At 47.9% G+C, this 25,854-nt stretch overlaps 1 protein-coding gene across 6 annotated transcripts in view; it reads right to left on the reverse strand.

Annotated features, from left to right (window-relative positions):
• Positions 1–23,794, reverse strand: part of CIITA (class II major histocompatibility complex transactivator) — a 62,749-nt gene extending 38,955 nt beyond the window's left edge. For 2 of the 6 annotated variants that reach the window (XM_038540381.1, XM_038540380.1), the window contains exons 1-2: positions 23,534–23,790; positions 7,769–8,115 (exon numbers count right to left, since the gene is read on the reverse strand). In XM_038540381.1, coding sequence (XP_038396309.1) covers positions 7,769–8,054 — 286 coding nt within the window. In that variant the 5' untranslated portion in view covers positions 8,055–8,115; positions 23,534–23,790. Of the gene's footprint in view, positions 1–16; positions 198–7,768; positions 8,116–23,533 lie in introns of those variants that run through there. The other 4 variants (XM_038540379.1, XM_038540388.1, XM_038540385.1 and 1 more) reach the window with 4 other exon arrangements.
• Positions 23,795–25,854: the final 2,060 nt, after the last annotated feature.

Consider the following 25,854-nt stretch of genomic DNA (forward strand, 5'->3'; position numbering starts at 1 on the left):
CCCCTTTTTTTTTTACCTTGGGGCTCGGGCAGGTAGAGACCTGCAGGGCGTGGAGCCGGACAGCGCATGGTGGGAAACCCGATGAGGCTGCTAGGCTGCTGCTCCCTGAGTCTGGAGCAGGCCAGTCAGGGGCCGAGACTAAGCAGGCGTGCAAAGCAAGCAGGCAAGGGACCAATAGAAAACTCTCCCCCTAAGAAGGGGCATCGGGCTGTCAGATTTCTCATTCTAATACTCTCTAATTTGCCCACACTCCCTAAGCCCTCCCCCCTTACACCCCACCCGGGCCTCTGAGGTTAATTTCAGTTCCTTGTGGACCTAACCGGGCAACCTCGGAGGGCTGAGAGTTGTCTCCTAGAGAGGGACCTTTGTTTGACACAATGGCATTCTAAAAATCATGGTGACCGCAGTGGAGCCCCTCTGGTGCCAGCTGCCAATACCTGCCATCCTCTGCTGGACAGAGCCAGGCTCAGAGAGCCCCACAAATGCCTCAAGACCAGCTGAGCGCCCCAGCTGGGCTCCAGCAGCCCTCCCAGATGCTATGTTCTCTCATTACTCCACCCCAGCACCAAATTGCCCAAACTGCCCTGAATTGCCTTGGTGATCGGGACTGGTCTCCTCGTTATTCGTATTCCAAGACCTTGGACCAAAATGTGAATCGCCCATAAGAGAGTCCTACCCTGGGCAGCCCCGGTGGCGCAGCGGTTTAGCGCTGCCTGCAGCCCAGGGTGTGATCCTGGAGACCCGGGATCCATTCCCACGTTGGGCTCCCTGCATGGAGCCTCTGCCTGTGTCTCTGCCTCCCTCTCTTTCTCTGTATCTCTCATGAATAAATAAATTACAAATCTTAAAAAAAAAAAAAAAGGAGAGAGTCCTACCCCAAATGTGGTTTACTTAACAGGCAGATGGTTTGGGGTAAGATACGATGCAGTGCTAAATAGTACTGTCCCACAGGGAGAAAGTTGGGGCACTTGCACGTCTCTGCCCATGCTCCTGATGGCATCTAGGAGAAAGTCTCTGTCAGGCCAATAGGTCCTAAACGCCTCTTCAAATGCATGATGCATCCCTGCTTCCCAGAAAGCAGTCCTCCGCCACAAGCCTTCAGTGAGACCACAGCATCTGGCTGGACTTGTGTAAACATTGCCCTGCCTTCCTGCTTCATAGTTAACTTCAATGGATGGCATTCCTTTCATTTTATGGTGGACATAAACGTTCCTTAGAAAATAAAGTTGAATTAAAAAAAAATGTGAATGCTTTGGAAAAACACCTGCCAAGCAATTAATAGTATAGACGGTGTGTAGAAGTCACCAGGGAGGTCCCGAAGTGAATGAAGCTTGGGAATCAGTGACAGGTGCCTCCTTCCTGCGTTTTTGCTGAAGGAGCGTGGTGGGGTTGGGAGTCTGAAGAGCTGGTGTCAAGGCCCTGCTGTTACCTGTTACCAGCAGGTGTATGACCTTGGACCCCTCGCTCCCTTTGTGTGTGGGCCTTGGTTTTCCCACAAACGAAATAAAGATTATGATGCCTATCTATGTATGGTGGTTATTTTGAAACAGCCCCTGCTTTTAGAGGGCCCAAGGAGGAAGTAGGCAGACAAGTGGGAAATGCTAATAGTCAATTTGAAACAGGGTCTTGCCTTCTTAGGCTAATAAAACAGACGTGACAACTGTTACAGATCTCAAGAAGTCTCTTCCTCCCGTGACCTGGTGCCAAGGGACAGGCACTCCTGGCCATTCTGTTGCCTCGATGCCACTTATGAGAGTCCCTTCCTATTCTTGGAGGCAGTTCTGACGGCCATGGCCAAAGCAGTTCTGATTCATGTTCACGGCAGGGCAGAGCTTGCAATGAGAGTCAAGTCAGACTAGGGGCGCCATCATCTCTCACCTGGTCCCATCTCGCTGCCTGGTCTTTCTACGTCCTCCCTGACCCCCACCCCCACCCATCCCCCAGGCCCACACTCAAGACCCAAATCTGGCCCTGCCTGTGTCAACCCAGGTCTCTGAGCTGAGTGATGACATGTACGGGGCTGTGTGTTTGGCTGATGCCAAACAGGTTGTGGATTAGCACCAGGAGGGTACCCGGTAGAGACCCCACTGTGGTGCCCAGCCAGGAGCTGATGGGGTCTGAATTTCAGCAGGGGCTGTGGAAACAAAGAGATGAGTGAGCAGGCTGGTATTGCAGCAGAGCTAGAAGGCCGAGCCGCCCGACCGAGTGGGGAAGGCAAGGAGCAGGGCAGAGGGGTTAAGCTGAGCCAAGGATTTCTCATCCTGCTGATGTTCCTCTTCAAAACTCCCTCAGACGTGGTGACCATTCTCCTGAGCCCAGGGCTGCCAGGAATAAGCTCAATTCCCTCCCGACTCAGGGGCGTCTCAGCGCTGTTCAAGCCAGTCTTGCTCTGGGCGTGTGAATTTGTCTCCAGGGAGGATCCAGCGTGACAAAGACCACTGGCTACCAGCAGAAGTACTGCTAAAGTTGCCGGCTGGGGTCCCCTGCCAAGTCCCAAGGGGAGGACATGAGGGAAACTCAGCTTGTGAGTAAGCCGGTCATCCCTGTCTCCAGTCTTCCCCAAACAGACCTGCTCAGCCCTACGTGGTACCTCAGCTGGAGCAGGTCCTACCGCGGCCAGGACGGAGCTCCTGCCTTCTCCCCATCGGGCTCTGTTTTAGCCTCCCTTCAAGGCCTGAGCTCCTGCTTTCATCACCCTTCCAGGTAACATCAATCTTAGGCTTTATTCATTTTTAGAAAACTTGTTGCCATGTATTTGGCAATGCATGGGTGAACTTCCTATTTTGTTAAATATAGATTCTGTTGCCTCCAATTAGATCACAAAGTTACTAGTGTCTGGGAGCCGGTGTTTTATTTTCTTATTTAAAAGCCACACTGCTCCAAAATTGTTTGAATGAAGGAACCAGGTTTGGATGTGAATGATCAAGGCAGACTCAAGTTCCAAATGGTGAAGGCCCCCCTCCCCTTAGGTTGTAAGTGCCTTTTCTTATGGTTTTGTTTTGTTTTGTTTTGGTACCCACCAAAATCCCTAGCAGGTGCTAACACAAAAATTAGGGAGGAAGGCAGAAATGGAATGAAAGAAGGGAAAGAAGTGATAGATGTGATAAAACTGGTTTGTATCCACATTAGACAGGTAGGAAGGTGCATGAGAACGCAGGCCTAATAGTCGGTAAAATCACAAGCAGGTGAGTCAGTAGGAAGGCAGGTAAATCAGTTGATACATAAAAATAGGAATGTTTAGGTAAACAGATTGTGAGCATGTGTAAGTGGGTAACAGATACCAGTCGGTGGATTGATAAGTAGGTGTTGGTAGGTGGTTATGTAGACCAGGTAAGTTTGAGGGCAGGCAGGTAGGTGGCTGGGCAGGTGGCTACGGAGATAAATAGAGACTGAGTAACCTCACGGGTGGGCTGCTGAAGACAATGACAGAGAACAGAAACGGGCTCTGGTCGGAGCAGGTGCCAGGCTGGGAGCCAAATGGAGTATGGAACAGGCCATTTGTCAGCCTGGGAAAACCCATGGGGAAGTGCCAACTTCCGGCTGTGGGCGCTTTTCCTTCTGCGACTCCGGGGGTGGGATGGGGTGAGGGTGAAGGTGACGTGAGTCTGGCTGGCGGGGAGGCCATCCAAGGTGGACTGAGCACAGGTGTTCTTGCCAACACATCTCCTTCCAAGAGGCAGAGTCGGCTCCCCCCAGATCAGAGCAGAAACGGGTCTTGGGGAGGAAAAGAGGAGGGTGCAAGGGCACAGCGCCTCTCCTGTCTGGGGTCGGAGGAGGTCCAGGCTCTGGTGGCTCTTGTGCTCAGAGTCAGATGGGAAAGGAAGCCGGAGGAATAGTTTGGCCGCCTGGGGTGAGTCCCTTCCTTTCCAATAAATCAGGCAACATCCTAGAGGGAGACTTTGTTCTAATGGTTCTAGAAACAGTATCCCTGTGGGCAAAAATAACACATCGTGAAAACGTCGAGGGACCAAAGACCAAATGAGAGCCAAGAAAACCAACAATAAGATCTAAATCTCCTGGCTGGGAGGGCACATGCCCTGCGTCTGATGAGGTCACCGAATCCTCAGAGCACCCTCTGAGATAACAGTACCTGGGTACTATTATCGCCTCCATTTTACGGAGGCGGAAAACTAAGGCCCAGAGAGGTTCCAGAGAGTGCTCACAGTCACAGCCCTGGGAGCGAGGGGGCCATGACCTGCCCTCAGGCAGTCTGAGGGCAGAGACCGTGTGCCAGCCCAAGGGCAGGGGCACGCTGATGCGCTCCTCACATGCACTCAGCGCCCAAGCACTGAGTCACTCATGGAACAGGCGTGTAGATATTCGGTGCAGCCCCCGGTGGGACTGTAGACACAATTGTTTTCTTTTCACCCCCCCCCCCCGCCGGTTTATTCATCCTTGTCCAATTCTCTCTGCCGGGTACCCCTCTAGGCCTAGCTATACAACACCACGCACAGCACCTATACAGCACCTATAGCTATACACCAGCTATAGGCTGAAACTATAGCCTCAGATAGTTTCTGGCTATGGTCTCATTGAACCCTCGCTCTAGAAAGCCCCTGGGGGCTTAATATCATCACTCCCGTTTTCAAGATGAAGAGACAGAGGGTCAGAGTGGTCCAGTCATGTGGCTGAGGTCACACGGTTTGTAAGAATCGGAGCATTGCCTCAGACCCAGAGCTCTCCAGGGTCCAGCTTGGTCTTTCTCCATCACTGCCATCCTCACTGTCTCTTCTCCGCCCCCAGACTGCCTGCCACACGTTGTCACCCACTGTTGCCAAAGAATGGCCCGAGCATTTGCTCTGATTCTCCAAGGAAGCTGCTGGGTGCTGAGTTGTGTCAGAACAAGGACCTTGACCCTCAGACCTCCCCCTTGAGCTTGCCTGGGGTTGGATGCACCTGTGCTGCCTCGTGTAGCATGGGGTCGAACCCCCAGGGTCACAGACCCGGGGATAGGCTTTCTGCACAATTGCACGAGGGCACTATGGGAACTGAAGGCGACTTCTGAATCATTGGCCTAGTTTCAGTTTGAAGATGGTCAACCTGTTTTGGGTAGATTTACGGTACCCCTTGGGTTGTCTAGAAGAGGCAGCCAAGCAGAAAGTGCAGCGGCAGGTCCAGCCCTGTGAGATCCGATAACCCGCTCACCAGGCCGTGACCTGAGGCAAATCTCGTAGTCTCTCTGTGCCTCGGTTTACCATTCTGTAAAGTGAGAATAATGGTAGTACCTGAGCCATCCACCCACACCCACTCATCCACCCACACCCACTCACTCATCCATCCATCCATCTGTCCAACCATCCAACATTCAACAAATCTACATTACATGCCCACCCAGTGGCAGGCGCTGTGCTAGGCATCTGGTAGGCGATATGATCAAAATATAGATCCCTGCCCACATGGAGCTTACTTTCCAGTGGGAGAGTCAGACAATGAACAGCAGTCATACAATAATTAAATATATAGAAGGAGGAAATGTCAGTCTAGGGAGGGGGCTCAGAGTGTGGACAGGACCTGCAGTTCTGAAGAGGATGCTACAGGTAGGCCTTGTTGAGAAGGTAAGATCTGAGCAAAGAGCTGAGGGGGGAGGCCTAGAGGATATCTGGAGAAGGACGCTCCAGGTAGTAGGAACAGCACGTGCCAGGGGCCTGTGGTCGAGAATGTGCCAGGCCCGTCCCGGGGACAGCGGGGACACCAGTATGGCTGGGGGAGATGAGCAGCAGTAGGGGATGAGGGCAGAGCAGCGAGAGCCAGATTGTGATGAGCCTTGTGGGCCACTGTCCGGATTTCGCTTTCCCTCTGAGCAATGGGGAGCCAGGGCAGAGTTTAGAGCAGTGGACGGTGCAGATTGGTAAGGGTTGCGGAGAGAGTTACAAAACCTTCACATGATGATTTCCTCTTCTGAACCCTTGTTGAAACCAAAGGCAGGGCCCTTTCTTTACAAAGCACACAATTCTCCTTCCCCTTCCCTCTATCCCCCTCCGAAGTTGCTCCCGCCCGGCTTGTCCCACAGCCGCACCCTTGGCAGCCCTGACGGGAGCTGGCCTGGATAACAGGAGGAAAGGGCAGGGAAAGGAGGCACCTTGCCTTTCTCTGTCTCCCAGCCCCCTGAAGACCACGTCATTCTGAGCCCAGTTCCCTTTCTCGAGTCACATGGGGGTCAGAAATAAAAATATTACGTCCCCAGGGAGGAAGCAGAGTGAAATAACAGGAACCAGCAGAGGAGGGAGGGCCAGAGGTGTCAGGCAGCCCCCACATAAAGGAGCTAGGAGCATGAAGTTTGCAGGGAGGGAGGATGGTGCTGATGCCCCTGCACCCATCCCGGGGTGGCTGCTGCACACCCATCAAGACCACACCCCTGGGGACAGGAGCCGCTTGCACCCCCAAGAAGAAATCAGGGAGCCCATTTAGGTAGGAGAGGGACAGAGTAAGAGATATGTCCAGGAAACCAACAGGGACCATCCGGGCGAGACTGTAACCACGAGGAAAACCAACTTCTTATACATTTGCAACTTGACAGAGCGGGGGTGGGGTGGGGCAACACCCATACACCACCCTGGCACCCGAATCAACACCCTCAGAAGAAGGCTTTCTCCCTCCTCCAAGCCAGGTTGAGGATAAGCTTGCCTGCCTCCACATAAATCCAGCCTCCACCACTTGGCACCTGGGGACCCGGGGTGCTGTCCCCTCTGGGTGCTCTCTGTTTTCTTCGTTAGATCAGAACTAAGAGTGCCGCGCGGTCCCTGGGCTATGCCAGGCGCGTGATAAACACTCAACGAGCGCAAATCATTGTGATCCTCTCCCACTCGAAGTGGCTCTGAAACCAGAAAGGACCCACGAATGACTGGACTCTACGGCGCCGAGTCACAAAGCTGGAAAAGCCCAGACCTGGGGAGAGCAGGTGCAGAACAGAGATGCTCGCGTGGAGCCGAGAGCCTCTTGGCCGCAGGGAAGGGACACCTCACCTGTTTGCGGGGTGGGGGGAGGCAACACGGTGTAGGCTTGTTTTTCTGATTCAAGAGGCTGTCGAGTGTCATCAAGACTCTAAAAGTGAGACGCTCTTCCCCTCTTTTCTCTGATCTGGTTCTTGTTCTGGGTCTCCGTCTCCCTCGTTCTTTCTCCCCCTCTTCCCTCCACCTTCTCCCCCTTCCTCCTTCCCTCTGGCCTCTCCCTTTCTTTTATTTATCTCCCTTCTTCTATTCCGTCTCTCCCTTCCTTCCTCTCTCTCCTGCCTGTCTTTGGATTTCTGTCTTTCGCTGACGCAGATGCACACACGCACGTGCACGCCCGCACACACAAATGCGCGCACATATGCACGCACGGCATCCTCTGCTCTCTGGCTTCATTGCCCGTCCTCTGGCACCTCGTTTCTCTGCATTGGAGCCTCCCCAAGTGTCTGCAGCCGCCTTCCCCACTGGACCGTGAGCCCCTTGCGTCCAGCCCCGGTGCCCAGCGCAGGGCCTGATGCATCAAGGCTGCGCAGGGTACAAATCAGGCAGGTGTTTGGTCTCATGCCTCCAGGATGGTCTTTTCTTAAGCAGAGTGGGAAGCGTGCTGGCTGGGCCTCCAGCACACCCGGCATCACAGACGGAGTTCTCCAAGCACTCGCTGCTCCTGCCAACTCATCCAGAGGCCCTGACTCCTGTCCAGCTCCGCCTTCCCATCTGGGGACGAGGATGATCACACTGGCTTTCCTTTCAGAGGGAAGGGAAAATCTGTGCGCTGCCTACAGCCAGCCTTTGCTACTCGGGCCAAGGGGATGCTGACTTACCAACATGGTCCTTGGAGGAGTTGGGGTCCCCCTCCGCCACCGGGGTCTGCCACCCACTCCACGCCCACCTCAAGAGGGCCAAGTCTGGGTCTCCTTTCTCCAGCAGGGTCAAGGAAATCTTTCTGGCCAGGGCCTCGCCATCAGGCTCATGGAGCAGGGCGCAGTGGTACTCCCGGGAGAGAAGCTCCTTCTCTAGCATGTTGTCCAAGAGGGCTTGCACTTGACTCGGCTGATGGCTGGACAGCAGCATCCGGACCCGAGCCAGGATGGTCTGAAAGTGGTTCATGGCCGGGCTCAGGGGCAGGCCAGCTGCCTGGGCCAAAGCCTAGGATCTCTGCTCACCCAGCCTGCAGCATCCAAAACATGAAGTGAAAAACAGGATGAGGGAAACTCTACAGTTTGGTGCTGTTTATTCCTGCTTAGGCAGGTTTCCTCATTTGCGTTGCAGGCTGGGGTGCCTGATGTGTGGTTGGAAATGGGTGCTGGGGCTGATCCGGACCCCACAGATGCTCGCTGGGACCGCCCACGTGCATGTCAGAGAAGCCTGCAGCCTGTGGGCTCCATCTGATCCAATCCGGTATTTGCTAAACGGGAAGCAGACTTGCCTCTGTGGGAACTCACACAGTGATGGTCCTTTTTAGATGTTTTATCATAACAAGAAGGCAGTTGGGGTGTAGGGTTAATTGGCTTTGGGGTGAATCTGCCGGGGTTCACAGCACAGTACTGCTTGCTCAGCCTCTTTCAAGTCCCCATTCCTCCACCTGAAAAGGCTGGATGACGATAATCATACTTACCTCACTGGGTTAGACGGGGTGATAATAAATGCCCTGACCTCCCAGAGTTGTTGAGAGAATTAATGAGATAAGGTGTGCAGAGCACCCAGACATTATCTGCATGATACTAGTGCAATAAATATCAGCCATTATTCTCACTATTGTTATTGATTAATCATGCATACGACCGTCATCTTGGGCTTAACCTCACTAACCCTCAGTCCTCTCCTTAGCCAAAATCTCCCAATAAAAGTAATCCAGCCTCATTAAATTGTCTTGAGGATTAAAAAAGATAATGCATTGGAAGGGCTTGGCGCTGGACCTAGTGACCACTTAACGAAAACTGACTACATACGAATATCATCCCCGATCTACAAATGCACAAAACAGAGGCTTTGCGTAGGAGCCAGTCTATTTTAGGATTCTATTCTAAAAATTCCCAACCCAGGGGTGTCTGGGTGATGCAGTCGGTTGAGCATCTGATTCTTGGTTTCCGCTCAAGTCATGAACCCAGGGTGGTGAGATCTGGTCCTGCACTGGGCTCCGGGGCTCTGCGCTCGTCATGGAGTCTGCCTGAGATTCTCTCTTTCTCTCCCCCACCCACTCATGCCCTCTCTGTCTCTCAAATAAATAAATAAATCTTAAAAAAAAAATTCCCAACCTATTTTTTTTTCTCATAGTTGATGACTCTCCCTTATCATTTTGAAACAGACCTCGTTTCCTAGCCTGGCCTCAGCTTTACCATCTCTCAGATGGGACCATTTGCATTGTTCACTTAAGTGAGACAAATAAAGATTTCGACTTCCAGGATGGCTGAGTAGCTCCTACCTGACTGACTCTACCACAGATAAAAACTAACAACTCTGGGGGAGGAAAAAAAAAATAGACAAAAACAACTAGCTAAGGGCACTGAAGAATGACTGGAACTGGCTGATATTAGAAGGAAGTCAACACATGAAAGATAAAAATACCTTTGGTGAGTGAGTTCTCAGCTCATGGGATTAGCCTGGAGGCAAGTCTCCATCACCACTGTGCAGGACAATTAAAACTCTTAAAAAAGGCAAAGTTTTACTGCCCTGAATAACCAGAGGACAGAATTTCAGGGTAACAATAGCTGCTGGAAAGTGGGAGTAAAAACCCCAATAAGGAGGCGCTTGGGTGGGTCACTGGGTTAAGCATCTGAGCCTTCAGCTCAGGTCACAGTCTCTGGGTCCTGGGATCAAGCCCAGAATTGTCCAGCTCCCTGCTCAGTGGGGAATCTGTTTCTCCCTCTCCTTCTGTCCCCCGCCCCCCCGCTCATGCTCTCTCTCTCTGTCTCAAATAAATAAATAAAACCTTTTAAAAATTTTTTTCAGAAAGGGGAGTTGCTCCAAATTCTGTGTATAAACTGCCCAAATATCTAGTTGACTTCTGAACCATGTATACATTCACAGTTAGACTCCAAACAGCCCAGCTGAGGTTAAAGGAACTGAACTGAGATTTGAATTGCAACCTACTATAAAGGTCAGAGGGGGAGTAGGAGACTGCATTTGATTCCAGACAAGTTAGGAGCCCACTAAATCAACAACAACAAATTAGCACTGTTCAGGTTATAATAATCCAGAGTCTTGGGGCTCCTGGGTGGCTCAGTCAGTTGAATATCTGCCTTCAGCTCAGGTCGTGATCCCAGGGTCCTGGGATCAAGTCCCACATTGGGCTCCTTGCTTAGTGGGGAGCCTGCTTCTCCTTCTCACCCTCCCTGCTGCTCATGAGACTCTCCCACTCACTCTCAAATAAATAAAGTCTTAAAAAAAAAACAAAACAGGGTGTTTCCAACAAATGATGTGCAACATACACCCAACATTACTTGCCTGTAAAGAAACAGGAAAAAGGGACTCATTCTCAAGAGAAAAAGACAATCAAGGAAACTGACTTCTAGGTGACCTGGATATTGAAATTGGCAGACAAGGATTCTTAAAGCAGTGACTATAACCCTGAATGAAAAAGACATTAAAGGGGGAACCTGGCTGGCTCAGTTGGTGGAACATGTGACTCTTGATCTTGGGGCTGTGAGTTCAAGACCCATACTGGCTGTAGAGATTACTTAAAAAAATAAAATCTTCTTTAAAAAAAAAAAAAACATTTGAAAGAAAGAAGATGTAGGAGAAAGTATACTCATAAAAGTGAAAAGATGGGAAATATCAGCAGAAAATTAGAAACTATTCAAAAGTTATCCAATGAGGGGCACCTGGGTGGCTCAGCAGTTGAGCGTCTGCCTTCGACTCAGGTCATGGTCCCAGGGCCCTGGAATTGAGTCCTGCATCGGGCTCCTTGCAAGGAGCCTGCTTCTCCCTCTGCCCGTGTCTCTGCCTCTCTCTGTGTGTCTCTCATGAATAAATAAATAAAACCTTTTTAAAACAAGCTATCCAGTAGAAATTATCAAAATGGAAAGTACAATATATGAAATTTTAAGTCACTGGATGGGATTAACAGCGACATTTCGGAATGACAGAAGAAAAAAACTTGCAGATGGAACGATAGAAAGTATTCGTTCTGATAAACAGAAAAGTTTGGGGGATAAAATGAGCTTCGAGGATCTGTGGGAAACTATGAAAAGCTCCACATATTTCATATGAAAAGCTTCTACGTATTTGAGATCACAGAAGGGGAAGAAAGAGTATGGGGCAGGAAAAAGATTTAAAGAACTAAAGCCTTAAACTTCTCAAAATTGGCAAAAAGAAAACAAATCTGTGAAGCTCAGTAAACTTCCAGAATGGTAAATACGATGAAACCACACCTAGCTTTATCACGGCCAAAGTGCTGAAAGCCAAAGGTAGGGAAAAACTCATGAAAGCAGCCAGACCAGAACATGTTACACACCAGAGAGTGTTCAAATAGTCACTGACTTCTCATTAGAAACCATGGAGGCCAGAGAGCTGAAATTGTCAACACAGATGATTTTTTATTATTATTATTATTATTATTATTATTATTTATTGTTTTTCAGAGAGAGAACAAGTAAGGGGAGGGGCAGAGGGAGAGGGAGAGAATCTTAAGCAGCCTCCATGCCCAAAGTGGATGGAACGCAATGTGAGGCTTGATCTCTCAACCCCGGGATCATAACGTGAGCTGAAACCAAGAGTTAGCTGCGTTACCAACAGACACCAAGGCACCCCATTCACACAGACATCTAAACCCAGTGAAAAGACCTCTCAAGAATTCAGGAAATATGGATATTTTCAGTTAAAGGAAAAACTAAAAGAACGAGTTGCAACAGACCTGTATGCCAAGAAACGTGGAAGTGTGTTCTTTGGGAGTTGAATGAGGCCAGCTAGCAATTCAGATCTACAGGGAGGATTAAAGAACATTAAAAATAGGATCTCTGGCCAATATAAAAGATTGATTTTTTTCCTCTTCATTTATTTAAATATAACTGGTTAAAGCAAAAATTATAATATTGTCTATGACTTTTAAATATAGATAGAAGTAACACATATGATGTTTATAGCATAAAGGATGTTATAATAAGAGGGTGGTTATTAAATCTTTATGTAGTTGCAAGGTTTCTAGATATCAAAGTGATTGATTCTAGATATCAAATATTACCTCTATGGGACACCTGGATGACTCAGCTCTGCTTTTGTCTCAGGGCGTGACCCTGAATTTCAAGGATCGTGTCCCACATTGGGCTCCTTACAGGGAGCCTGCTTCTCCCTCTGCCTGTGTCTCTGCCTCTCTCTCTGTGTCTCTAATGAATAAATAAATAAAATCTTAAAAAAAAAAAGGAATATTACCTCTAATATTACCTCTATTACCTCTATATTACCAGGTTGGGAGAAATAGAAGATGTATATTATATTTCCTTGGCGACCACCAAAATATAATGCAAAAAGGTATAGCTAAAGAGCAACTTGAAATTAATATAGAATTTTGAATGAGGGTGTTATTCTGTATGTTGGTAAATTGAACACCAATAAAAATTATTTTATTTAAAAAAAAAGAATTTTGAATGAGATGGACTCTCAACTCTTGGTTTGAGTAAGCAGTCCAAGAAGATCCTGACATTATAAACGTCATATGTAACGGCAGAGATGTCAATGTAAATATTATTCCCAGGGCAACATATTACCAATCAAGATAACAAAAATTGCATACTTTTAGGCACTAAAAATCGCTTCTCGGAGTTTGACTGAGATCAAGTGTAGTATCTATTCTTATCACTTTTAGGCACTAATGGTCATGGTTCACAGGGCAGATCAATAATTTCTGCAGGTTGAGTATCTTAAAAGGCTCCTTTGTACAAACAGCACTTTCGAGAATAGTTTTATAATCACAAAACAAACTTCACGTGTTCGCACGTCCCCTCTCATGACAGGAGATGGAGATGGATACTGAAGCAAAGGTTCTCAGCTTACCAGAGCTAACTTTGGGATGTGTAATAGTGATCGCTACAACCAAAGGCAAAGGAGGAAACTTGCTCCATTTTTTTTTTCCTGAGATTTTCTTGTCAGCAGTTAGGAGACCATGTGATTTCTTGGACAAGGAAGTAATACCCATTGATTAGATCTGAGAGAAAAAGAGGTTTGAAGAGCTTAAAACATAGAGGAGGGCAGCCTGGGTGGTTCAGTGGTTTGGTGCTGCCTTCAACCCAGGGCATGATCCTGGAGACCTGGGATTGAGTCCTGCATCGGGCTCCCTGCATGGAGCCTGCTTCTCCCTCTGCCTGTGTCTCTGCCTCTCTCTCTCTGTCTCTCATGAATAAATAAAATGTTAAAAAAAAAAAAAACCATAGAGGAGTTAGGAAAGAAGGAGCCTTAAGGGAGTTTTAACAGATGGCATGTAATCTTCAGCCAAGGCTGTGGAGAAGATGGCAGGGGGTTGGTCACTGGGAGGGATAAGGAAACCATGTTTTTAAGTACCTCAACTCTTAGGTACCTGAGAGAGAGGACCAAGTCTTGAGGATCCATCCACAAGCATCCGCAAGGTAGGGATGAGGACCAGCCATGGGGATTACCCCCAAGCACCCAAGGTGGGGATGAGGACCAGCATGGGGATCTATCCCCAAGCATCTTCAAGGTAGAGATGAGGACCAGTCATAGGGATTCATCCCCAAGCATCCTCAAGGTGGGGTTGAGGACCAGCCATGGGGATCCCTCCCCAAGCATCCAAGGTGGGGATGATGGATAATGAAGCAGCAAATACTAGGGTCAGAGAACCAAGGATAAGGGCAGGTAGGTTCCCCTAGCTGCCTATAAAGCTGCCTTCCTCCTTCCTGTCAATCCAACCACTACTCAGTCATGAGCTTTGTTGGGAAAACATGAATGCCAGCCTCCACTTGACCACAGATTCACTGTGCCACCACAGGCAAGGCATTTCCTCTCTCTGGGCCACAATTTCATCACCTATGAAATAAGTGGTTCAGATTACATGATCCCTTGAGTGTCTTTCAGTTTTGAAATATTGAAAGTATTACATAGTTGCAGAACCCACTGGTCCCAGAGCTCCACAATATTCCCCTGTGATTAGTCATGTGTGTTGCATTTTCTGTCTTTAGTCATTCAGGACCCCCTGCTTCTGACATTTCCCCCCTCATTATCACATGCAGTGTGACTATTATTTATCTGATGTTTTGCTTTCATTTGGCTTGTTTATTTACCATAGGAAGAAATTTCATGCCCTTATCACAGTTGGAAAGTCACATCCCATGCCCAAGAGTAGTGAGCAGCTGACAAACATGTGGCAAGTAAAATGATATCAAAGCTTAGATTCTCCTGCTTATTGAAGCTTCTGATTCTGAGGTCCAGTCTCGCTTTGTGACAAAGCATGGTTAGCAGGTGTTAGAGAGATGAGAGAGAGAGACTAGCACCCAGCTGGGGGTGCCTACCTCCTCACACTGGTAAAAAGTATAGAACCTCTCCGTAAGGATGTAGAAAAATGAGAACTGTCCTACTCTCCTGGAGAGCATATGGGATCGTGCAATCACCTAGGGTAACAATTAGGCAGTACTTATTTATTTTTATTTTTATTTTTAAGAGAGAGAGACAGAGAGAATGGGGAGGGGGGAGAGGTGGGGCAGAGGGAGGGGGAGAAAATCTCTCTGAAAACTGGAGGCAGGGCTCTATCTCAGAACCCTGAGACCGTGGCCTAAGCCAAAATCAAAAGTGGAAACTTTAACCAACTGAGCCCCCCTGGCCCCCCTGAGATGGGCATTCTTAAGCTTTACACACAATATACGGAGATTTGCTATTAGCTTAAAAAATCATCCAACTTTGCAATGATAATCAAATAATTTTATGAAACATAGAACGCAGCCAAAATTGGGAGTGGAATTCAAACTCTCCCAACACTTCGCCAGGCTCCAAATAGCTGCCACCCATGAGACAGGTTTAGTTCGATCATTTTCCCATTGTGGGATTGTCAAACAGAAATCATTTAAAGACGCTGTCCTTTGATACACATAAAGATAAATAGCACTTTTCTCTAAAATTATCTTTTCCTTGGAAGTGTAGCCAGATGGCCCTAAGGACACACAATGTATAATGATTCTGGAAGAAATTACAGACCAATGCCACAAAAGGTATGGAGAAATTGTATGAGCAGCTGAGCTCAGGAGAAGATTCTGGAATGCCTGTATCCAAATTCATAGACCTTAGTAACCTATTAAGGGTCTCTTAGAAAAACTACATTCTCATGGATGTCACAGCTATTGGTTTTAACACGTAAGACCACGTTAGTATGAAAGAGAGAAAATTGCAAAGACTCAACCATTAAACCTTTAGAACATGCCCCATATCCCAGTGTATAACTGATTGGACTAACTTTATGTTAACAACCACTAAATTCCTCACACGATTGGGTCCATTGCATTCAATTTATTGAAGCCACACTTACTTCAGAATATTTATAAAAGGCATTTGTGTATCTATTTTTTGTTGATTTTTATTTCTTTATTTTGGTTATTGCGAACACTGCTGCCTCGTGTGTTATATGCACCTGTGTAAGAATTTCTCTGGGGTATATACTGAGGAATGGACACTGTGGGTCTGCACTTCTCCCATTTAATAGGTATTGCCTAGGGGAACTCTAAAAAAAAAAAAAGCCCACCTCAAAGAGGAAGCCATTATAATGACAAATAGCACTGTGCATTTCTAAAATTCCATTTTTTTTAATTTATTTTTTTAGGGACACCTGGGTGGCTCAGTGGTTGAGCATCTGTCTTTGGCTCAGGTCTTGATCCCAAGGTCTTAGGATCAAGTCACTCATCGGGCTCCCTGCATGGAGTCTGCTGCTCTCTCTGCCTGTGTCTTTGCCTCTCTCCCTGTGTCTCTCATGACTTAAAAAAAAAATCTTAAAAAAATTATTTTTATGATTTCATTTTTCAGTGTTTGCCTCTTGATGAACTCCCTCCTCCTGTGTGATATTGCCACACATAGAGTCAGCTAAGCCCTTGTGATGTTTTGTGCGGCTGCAGGCTTTGACAATGTGAAAACAGCATAAGCCAAGGCTCTATGACTATAGCATCAATGTTAATGGACTTTTATTATTGAAAGATGAACCTTGGGATCCCTGGGTGGCGCAGCAGTTTGGCGCCTGCCTTTGGGCCAGGGCGCGATCCTGGAGACCCAGGATCGAATCCCACGTCGGGCTCCCGGTGCATGGAGCCTGCTTCTCCCTCTGCCTATGTCTCTGCCTCTCTCTCTCTGTGTGTGACTATCATTAAAAAAAATAAATAAATAAATAAAAAAATGGGCACTGCCTTTCCCTACTCATTTAAAAAAAAAAAAAAAAAAAAAAAAGAAAGATGAACCTTAACAGGTATCAGCAAAAACCATAATCATTTCATTGACTATAAAGAAAAAAAATCATGCCAAGAACCAAGACACAGCTTCACGATCCTCCAAAAGCGGAGTGGGTAAATGAGCTGTATATGTTACTGGACTGGAATCCTATACATGGTTAAAATATGTGAAGTAGGGCTACCTATTTTATAACCTGCAAAGCTAAAAAATTTAATGAGTAGAAAACCAGTTTGCAGTCCACAGAGTATTATCTAGGGATGAGGTACACATGGAGGATTGGATGTGCATGAAAATGATCAATTGTCAATTCAGGAGACTGGTTCTTTCTAGAGCAAAGAAGATGAGGCAGTGACAGGGAATGGCATCAGAGCGGGGGCTTGGAGAAACCTCTAATGCTTTATTTCATTAGCAGAGCGGCAATTAGATGGCTATTCATTATTCTGATTCTTTTTTTTTCTTTTTTGGGTTTTTTTTTTTTTGAAGATTTTAAAATTTATTTGAGAGAGAGAGAGCGAGAGAGAGGATGAGTGGAAGGGGTAAAAGGGAGAGGGAGAGAGAATCTGCAGCAAACTCTGCGCTGAGCACAGAGGCTGACACGGAGCTCGATCTCACAATCCTAAGATCGTGACTTGAGCCGAAACCAAGAGTTGGATGCTCAACTGACTAAGCCACCCAGGAGCCCTCATACTCTCGTTCTTTATGACTACTTCTATGTCTAAAATATCCTATTAAGTTGAGTTATATGAAATTGATGATAGTTGTTTTAATCTACGGAAACAGCCATTCATATGATGTAATTTTTTAAAAAATCTTTTAAAATTTATTTATTTCAGAGAGACAGAGAGTGCACACAAGCGGGTGGACGGGCTGAGCAAGGAGCCTGATGTGGGGCTCTATCCCAGGACCCTGGGATCATGACCTGAGCCAAAGGCAGATGCCTAACCAACTGAGCTACCTAGGCACTCCATGGTGTAATTTAATAAAGTGATAATAATGGGCCACGTGGGTGGCTCAGTCGGTTAAGTGTATGACTCTTGATTTCAGCTCAGGCCCCAATCTCAGGGTTGTGAGTTTAAATCTCATTTTGGGCTACATGCTGGGCATGGAACCTACTTAAAAAATATAAATGTGTGTATATAATATATACATATTATATATATATATTTATAATATATAATAATAATCGAAGCCTGAGGTCTAGCCTTGGGGATGGCAAACTTATGATCTGAGACTGGAGAGGGAGGATGCCAAGGTGTCTGCAGAGATGTAGGTAGTGCTGCTGGGCAGCATGCAAAGTGCTGATGCTCTAGCGCCCCAGAGCCAGGTGAGGGTTCAGGTCCTTGGGGTCACCAGCCTGCAGAGCAAGAGGCAATCACGCTCTCTCTATCTCTGGCCCCTCCAGCTTGGGGCTCCACGATGAGAATGATGACGTACTAAAATATTCAGATGCCACTTCTTGAGTGAGAAGAGTGAGTAGCTAGATGCTCTCTGTATATGGTCTCGTCGTCACCAAAGGCATCACAAGGTAGACATTAGTCATCTCATTTCATAGATGAGGCCTAGAGATGTTAAGTCACAGACTTTGAGTGGGAACCTGGGGAGGAATTCCAGGCTGTGATTTGCAAAAGGAGAAGAGGGTGGAGCATAGTGTCTTCTGGAGGGGCTGCTTCCTCCCTGGAGGCCGGGGAGATCAGCTCCCTGGGGCCATGGGGCGTCAGAACACGCCAGGGCTGAGCCTTGTGGCTGCCACGTGGCTGCCCACAGACCAGGGGGATGAGCTGCTGCATCTCAGCCTGAGTCACCTTGACCACCGCTCAGGGACTTGGCTTCCTGCCTGTGTTCCCCGGGTTTCTCCCCAAGGCTCAGGGAGTCTACTGCTGGCTTATGACTTAGAGGTGAAGCGGGGACAGTAGGTGGGGACTGTCAGCACAATGACACAGTCCGCTATGGCTTCCGTGGGCCAGAAGTGGGAGGCAGGAGACCTGGGCCCAGTGGGGTTCTGGAGTCGGCTTCCCCACTTCCCTCCAGCACCACTGCCACCACCTTCGCCCCCCTGCCCACCCACTGCTTCCATTGTCACCATCATCATCTCCCACTCCACCACCCCCATCCCTCCCACCATCACCTTCATGGTCACCACCACCTCCACTGGCTCCGCAGAGTCTTCCCCATAAGCACTATTTCCCACCACCGTATTAGTCCTTCCTCTGGCACCATGCAGCATCTGCCTCAACCCAGAAATCGCTACACCAGCCTGTAAAGTGGGCATTCTTACTATCACCATGGTATACAAAGCTCAAAGAAGATTCTAAGCCAGGTCTACAGGATTCCTTCTGACACTTCACAAGGAGAGGTTGGGCTCGCTTGTTACCATGGAATTGGGCCCAAGATGGACATGCCATCTGTGTCTCCCGGTGGGTCAGTTCTGAAGACTCAGAGAGGATCAAATGGCTCGCTACAATAGGGCTAATGTGTACGCAAGGAGCTTGGAAATCACAGGAACCTGAGGATCAGAGACATTGAGTGTCCTCCTCAAGATCACATAGCCAGTAACTGACAGGATTTAAGGAGCGTGTGTCTGCTGTGAAAGCCTACAGCATCGGGATGCCTGGGTGGCTCAATGGTTGAGCATCTGCCTTTGGCTCAGGGTGTGATCCTGGGGTCTGGGGATTGAGTCCCGTATTGGGCTCCCCATGGGGAACCTGCTTCTCCCTCTGCCCAAGTCTCTGTCTCTCTCTATATATCTCTCATGAATAACTTTTTTTTAAATCTTAAAAAAAAAAAAAAAAGCCTACAGCATCACAGCTAGATCTGTCTTCAGCACAGAGGAGCGGTGATGCGGGCCCTTGGCAACTATCAAGGCCATGGTAGCCATGGGGATACTCACTTGGCCCTCTTCCAGAGAGAACCTGCCACGGATGGGAGGCAAGGGTGGGAGCCAGCTGACAGTGTCCAGCGACGGAGGCCCCTGGCTCTCCCTCAGCTTGTAAATCCAAGCCGGCGGCTTCCAGGCAATCCCTGGCCAATGACTGAGCATGGCGGTGACACAAGGTCTTGACGTTTCTTGGCAGTGCGGGACTCTCTCCAGGCAATCTCCAAGCCCAGGCTCCCGGAGGGACTTGGCCGAGCTTCCCAGAGCTGAACCCCAGTCTGAAGCTCTCCCTACACAATCCCCCCTTCTTCCCTTTCTCTTTTCAAAGTGTCAGATCCCTCTGCCCGTATCTGTGGCCTCTCCCCTGGATCTTTCAGTGGCATCACCTCCCCATACATCTCGTGTATCTCATGTACTCCGACTCTGCCTTGGTGTCTGCTTCTTGGAGGATCCCAAATGGTGCAGAGGTGTGAGTTTGTACCAATCACAGCAGAGGGCATTCTCTTCCCCACCCTGGCCTTAAGATCTGACTTTTTTATTTTTTCCCCAAATGTTATTATTAAGTAACCTCTACACTCAAACTCCTAAGCTTGAGACCAAGAGCCATGCGCTTCAACACTTGAGCCAGCCAGGTGGCCTAAGATCTGACCATAGACACGCACGGTCTCCAGCCCTGCGGAACGAGTGTCTACCAACATAACTGCTTCCTCTAGCATCATACAACTATCACAAATTGTTAGAGTAGCTTGATTTGGATTCCTGTTCTAGCAAGTCCAAGCGAGAGCACACTTGTTAGCTTCTCTGTGACTTTAATGCCTGGATTTCCTCCTGTGGACCATTTCAAACTTCTAGGGTTGTTATGAGGTCTAAATTTTTTAAGTTAAGGATGCAATATTTAAAAAAATATTAAAAAAAAAAGTTAAGGATGCCTGGGTGGCTAAGTGGTTGAGCATCTGCCTTCAGCTCAGGGCATGACAGAGTCCTGGAATCAAGTCCTGCATCAGGTTCCCCCCACCCAAGGGAGCCTGCTTCTCCCTCTGCCTGTGTTTCTGCTTCTCTCTGTGTGTTCTCAAATAAATAAATAAATAAATAAATAAATAAATTTTAAAAATAAAAATAACTTATTTAAGTTAGCAGAAAACGTGTACACACAGTCTGGCACACAGTCGGCATCCAGCACATGTATTCCTTCATTGTGTGCCTGACCCAGGCTCGGAGCTCACGTTTAGCCCTGGGAATACAGCAGGTGAATGATAAAGAGAAAAAATTGTGCTCTCGGGCAACTTGCAGTATAATTAGTTAAAGCTAAATCTGGAAAGTCTTGAAGGTACCTTAATAGCTGCAAAAGCCAATAAGATAGGCGCCTCCTTTCCTTTAGGGAAACATATGAGACCAGAACTCTGAGTATCCTTTAAGAGGGATACTTAGCCACTTCCCGTTAAAGGAAAACAAGTCACTTGAAGCTTTTGAAGCCTGGTGCCGGGCAGTAAACTCTCTCCGCCCTGACGGATGGAGCATAGATTGAATGGTTGATGTAGATTAATTGGACCTAATAAACTAAGGTAAAAGGTTGTGAGCCCGAGTACGCTTGTGTCTTCTTGCGAAGCCCTGTTATCTTATCTTATCCCAAAGAGATCAATGTTCTCTGGAATGTACACAAAGTCTGCTTTTACTTCTTCTGGTCATCATGTTATTATTTTGTTTCAACCTAACTAAGATAAGAGATCAGAGAATGTAATCTATGTGATCTTTGTTAAGATTGATTCCAGCTCATGGTCACTTTTTGTAAACACTGCACTGTTTAGAAAGGATGTGTGGCTGGGGGCGCCTGGGTGGCTCAGTCAGTTAAGCACCCAGATCTTGATGTCGGCTCAGGTAGTGATCTCAGGGCCTCACCTGACTAAGCAGGAAGCCTGAGGCGGGGCTTGATCCAGGACCCTGGGATCATAACCTGAGCCACAGACAGACGTTCCAACGACTGAGCCAGCCAGCCAGCACCTCTCCACCCCTCTTTTTTTTTTTTTTTTTTTAAACTGTGAGCTACTCAGTTCTTTAGAACTTCATTGTAGGCGGTCTTTGAGTCCTGGTGTAAAATTCAGTAGCATTCATTAGTGAGTTCTTTGCAGTCCAGTCCCAGGAAGGGATCTGCTGTTAAATTCTCACCTGGGGTGTGCCCAACAGTGTGTCTTGCCCTTACTCTCCTGTGGCCTTGAAAGGGGAAGCTGACATTTTGCAGAGTTTGAAAGAGACCTCAAAAAAAAAAAGACTGACTTTGGTGGGTCTGCACCACCCAGCCTCTCTGACTTCATGTCTTTGGGGGCCTCTGTGGATTTATTACCTTTGTGCCAACCAGCAATGTGTTTAAGAGATGCGTTCAAGTATTGCATCCAGCATTTCAGTTGTCTCTGGGGGCAGAGTACTAGGGCCTCTCATCCCTCAGAGGACTGGAATTAGATGTCTCTTTATTACTTCTACTAAGTAAACGACTTTGCTTACCCTTCACCTACTCCAGGAATGTACAGGGAGGAGCCGGTGCTGAGCTCAGAAGCAGGGAGTTTGGTTTTGAGCAGAAGTAGAAGCACGCGATTGCCTTATCGTAGTTAGATAGCTTCATCTCTATGTCAGCTTTCACTTATTGCAACCTTGTCATATATCGTTTCAGAAGGAACTATAGAAACTGGGGTGCAGCTATGCCAAACTTTTATCTATTTTTTTTTAAATTTTTATTTATTTATGATAGTCACACACAGAGAGAGAGAGAGGCAGAGACACAGGCAGAGGGAGAAGCAGGCTCCATGCACCGGGAGCCCGACGTGGGATTCGATCCCGGGTCTCCAGGATCGCGCCCTGGGCCAAAGACAGGCGCCAAACCGCTGCACCACCCAGGGATCTCTATGCCAAACTTTTATAGCCTGGATCAATGTTCAAGGAGGGAAAGGACTAAGAGAAGAAATGCTAGTAAACATCACACACCTTGCAGTCATTTATCTCTACCCAGGCTAACTTAAAATCTTTAATTTCAATCCTTCACATCATCTCTCATCTAGCTGCTTTTCTTTTTTAAGATTTCATTTATTTATTCATGAGAGACACAGAGAGAGAGGCTGAGACACAGGCAGAGAGAGTAGCAGGCTCCAAGCAGGGAGCCCGACGCAGGACTCGATCCCAGGCCCCGGGATCGTGACCTGAGCCAAAGGCGGACGCTCCACCACTGAGCCCTGCAGCTGCCTCTGTCATCTAGCTTCTTCTTCATCTGCTCACACATTATTTGACAGCTAATCTTCCTGAAATCCCAGGAGGTGGGTACTGTTATTCCCATTACACAGATGTAGAAGCTGAAGCTTGTAAAGGTCAAGTGGGGGTGTCCCAGGGCTGGTCAGTGGTAGAGCCCGACTCCACACAGTAGTCTAACCTGGAGCCCACATGTTGGCTTCTACTCTCTAAGGTTGTTTTCTCCTGCCTTCAGCCTCACCTCCCTCACCTCACGCTCCCCTTGCAGCAGCTAGAGGGATCTTCGTGAACTGCATCAGTGATCATGCAGTGCCTCAGCCCCAAACCTTCCAGTGGCTGCCCACCGCCGTGGGACAAAGCGGCGGCTCTTCAACAGGACTCATATCCACAGCCTCTAGAGCCTCATCTGCTATTACAGAGAATCACCCCCCACCCCGCTCTGCTGTGGCCACATCGCAGCCCACTCACAGGATCCAAAGGGAGGCCATGCTCTTCCACACTTTGGTCACTTTCAACTCACACAACTGTCTCGCTGCATGTATTTTCTCCACTTGGTGAACTCCTACACATGCCTCAATACCCAGCCCAAAAGTTACTCTGTGGAACATGTTCCTGATCACCCCCAGGCACGACTAGCCATTGTGTACTTAACCTTATAACACCTTGGCAGGAAATTCTCGACCTTTGAGGATCACTAGTACCAGAAAATCCATGCGAAAGCAGATCCAGTTAGCATGGGACCAAAGTGTCATAGTAAATATTGAGCAAGAAATTTTATAAAAGGACTTGATTGATGCTTTACCTTAAAAAAAAAAAAAAAAGAAACTAACATTTAGCTAACAAAATTATCGTTGAAATTCTGTACTAATTCTTAAACCAAATTATGAAGTCAGGGCTAGCATATATTTTCTTCTTTTTGGTATAATTTCCTGACAAAAATTTGTTTGAAGTCATGATATGACATCCTTTTCTACCAGTTTCACACCATGATCACACAGAGTCATTTTGGGAAAAACACACACGCACACAAAAATGATAAGATGCTAGCGGTTTCCCAGAAGGCTTTCCTTAGCCTTTTCATACTGAAATTATTTTCTTGTAAGCACCTGACCTGTCTTCTCAGCAGCATCCTCTTGTTTAGTTGTTCCTTGGTCTAAGAGTGGGATGGGCCGGATGCTCGTTTGTCAATAACTTCAGGGTGCTGCCAGCAGTTCTCCACCTGCAGGGACATCAACTTCAGGAAACTGTCACTTTGCAAGCAAGGGTGACAATTTAATGGTGCAGGTGCAGCAGACATCCAGACTGACCAACACCCAAGAGAGAGGGTGTTGATGTCGTAGGCAGAGCGAGACAATGGGTTCAGCAGGGAGGGTATAGCTAGTAGCTAATTCTTTATGACACACTGTAGTGAGATGTTGCCACCGGGGGATGCCGGGCAAGGGACACAGCGTACCGCTTGGTACTATTTTTGCAACACCTTATGAGTCGATAAGGATTTCAAAATAAAAAGCTAAACATATGACAAAAATAACTCGCAGCCAAGAGGAACCTAAGGGCACATAGAGACATCAGAAGTCCTAAACTCGCAAGTCAAACTTATAAGTGACCTGACACTTCGTTAACATTTTCTTGCAATGGTCATTTTTGTTTGCCTGGCGATTTCTCCAGGTCATTTTTGTTTTCCCCCCACCAGGTGTGGAGTAGGGGTTCTCATGGAACACTTAGGTTTTCACTAAGTCCTTCCATGGAGGGGCTCCTGGGTGGCTCAGAGGTTGAGCATCTGCCTTTGGCTCAGGGTGTGATCCCAGGGTCCCGGGATCGAGTCCCGCATCGGGGTCCCTGCATGGAGCCTGCTTCTCCCTCTGCTTGTGTCTCTGCCTCTCTCTGTGTCTCTCAGGAATCAATCAATCAATCCGTCCATGGAATTGTGACTATTACATAACTTCATTCCCTTGGACTGCGGGCTCCTTCGGGCCTCGAAGTCGATCTTTCTCATCTTTTGGTTTCCAGGGCCCACCATAGGGCTTGGCATAGATTAAGCCTCTGATAAAAATGTAGTGAGTGAATGAATGAATGAATGAATGAATGCCTGCACAAAGACACTAAAAGGAGGGGTTTCTAATCTGCTCCCAGCATAGCTCAGCCCTGGGGAAGTGTCGGTGCTGGAGATGGTTCCTCTAGAGGTGGTTTGCTTTGAGTCTCAGACACAGCAGCTCCTGCAGGGGATGCGGGGCCTCCAGGAAGGATCTGCTCTGCTTTCTCTATGGACGCGGGCAGGCGGTGCTTTGCCCACATACCTGTCCAGCCCCATGACCAGGGGGAGGGTTGGGTAATTTCAGGGAAGGAATGTTTGGGAAAGCCCAATTCGGGGTGAAGCCACCTCTAATGTCCCCCGAAAGATGCCCCACGGCCTAAAACCAACTCTTCCCCGCCCTGCTCTGTAAGGGGCTCTGGGAGTTGGCCCTGTTCTCCTGGGAACTAACAACTGTCCGCCTGGTGGGGGTATCAATGCCCCCAGCGTCTTGGCCTCCTTTTTTCTCCAAAACTGATACAAAAGATAAATGCCGCTACCCACGCTTGTCCCTCTCCCTAGGGGCAATCTGGGAAGGTTTTCTGACATCATACCAAACCCGCTGTTCCACAACTCATTTTTCCTACCTTTTTTGTTGTTGTTGTTGAATGCATTTCGGACATCTTTCTATGCCCTGGTGTGCAAATCTTTGTTTTCCCTCTCAGCTCTGTAATATTGCACCGAACGGCTAAAGCTTTGCTCACCTAAGCAGTTCCCCCTAATGAGGGGCATTGATGCTGCACTGGGTTTTGTCACCTGCCTGGCAACAGCCACACACCTCTACGTGCCTAGATGAGCCTGGCTGGTGTCAAGAATGCCCTCCCCACAAGTTGCACCAGGTTCCATACTCCCAACTGCGGCCTATGGGCCACGAAGCCAAGGCTTTTGAAAGAAAAAGAAATCCCACTGCCCATCGTGCTGCTGCTGCTTACCCTAACAAGAGAACGAACCTCACTTTCAAGGAACTTTCTTAGCTTTTTTTTTTTCTTTTTTTGGTTCCATTCTCAGTCACCGTGGAACTGGGGACTGGCCTTGCTGTTACAATCATTGCTGAGTTTATGCACAGTTTTGTGCCAGACTCATGCTGGATGCCGAACGGGGGGCCGGGAGCTGGTGGTGGCCAGCAGAAGGCAGTCCCCTGTGCCAGCAGCCCCCCGTGCCACTCCTTGGCTCTCTTTATTTCCAATTCTTTTCCGACTTGATAAGATATAATTGGCATATTGTGTAAACTTGATACGCCTGTATCTTACAGCCTTGTGACAGCCCTCCAACCAGCCTCAAGGATTAATTTGCTTCAAGCGTACACACTCCTTGCTTGCAGACTAATTCCCTTCGTTTGTGGCAGAACTAACCTCTTTCCT

The sequence above is a fragment of the Canis lupus genome, chromosome 6, assembly GCF_011100685.1.
Source record: "Canis lupus familiaris isolate Mischka breed German Shepherd chromosome 6, alternate assembly UU_Cfam_GSD_1.0, whole genome shotgun sequence".
Classification (NCBI taxonomy): Eukaryota; Metazoa; Chordata; class Mammalia; order Carnivora; family Canidae; genus Canis; species Canis lupus.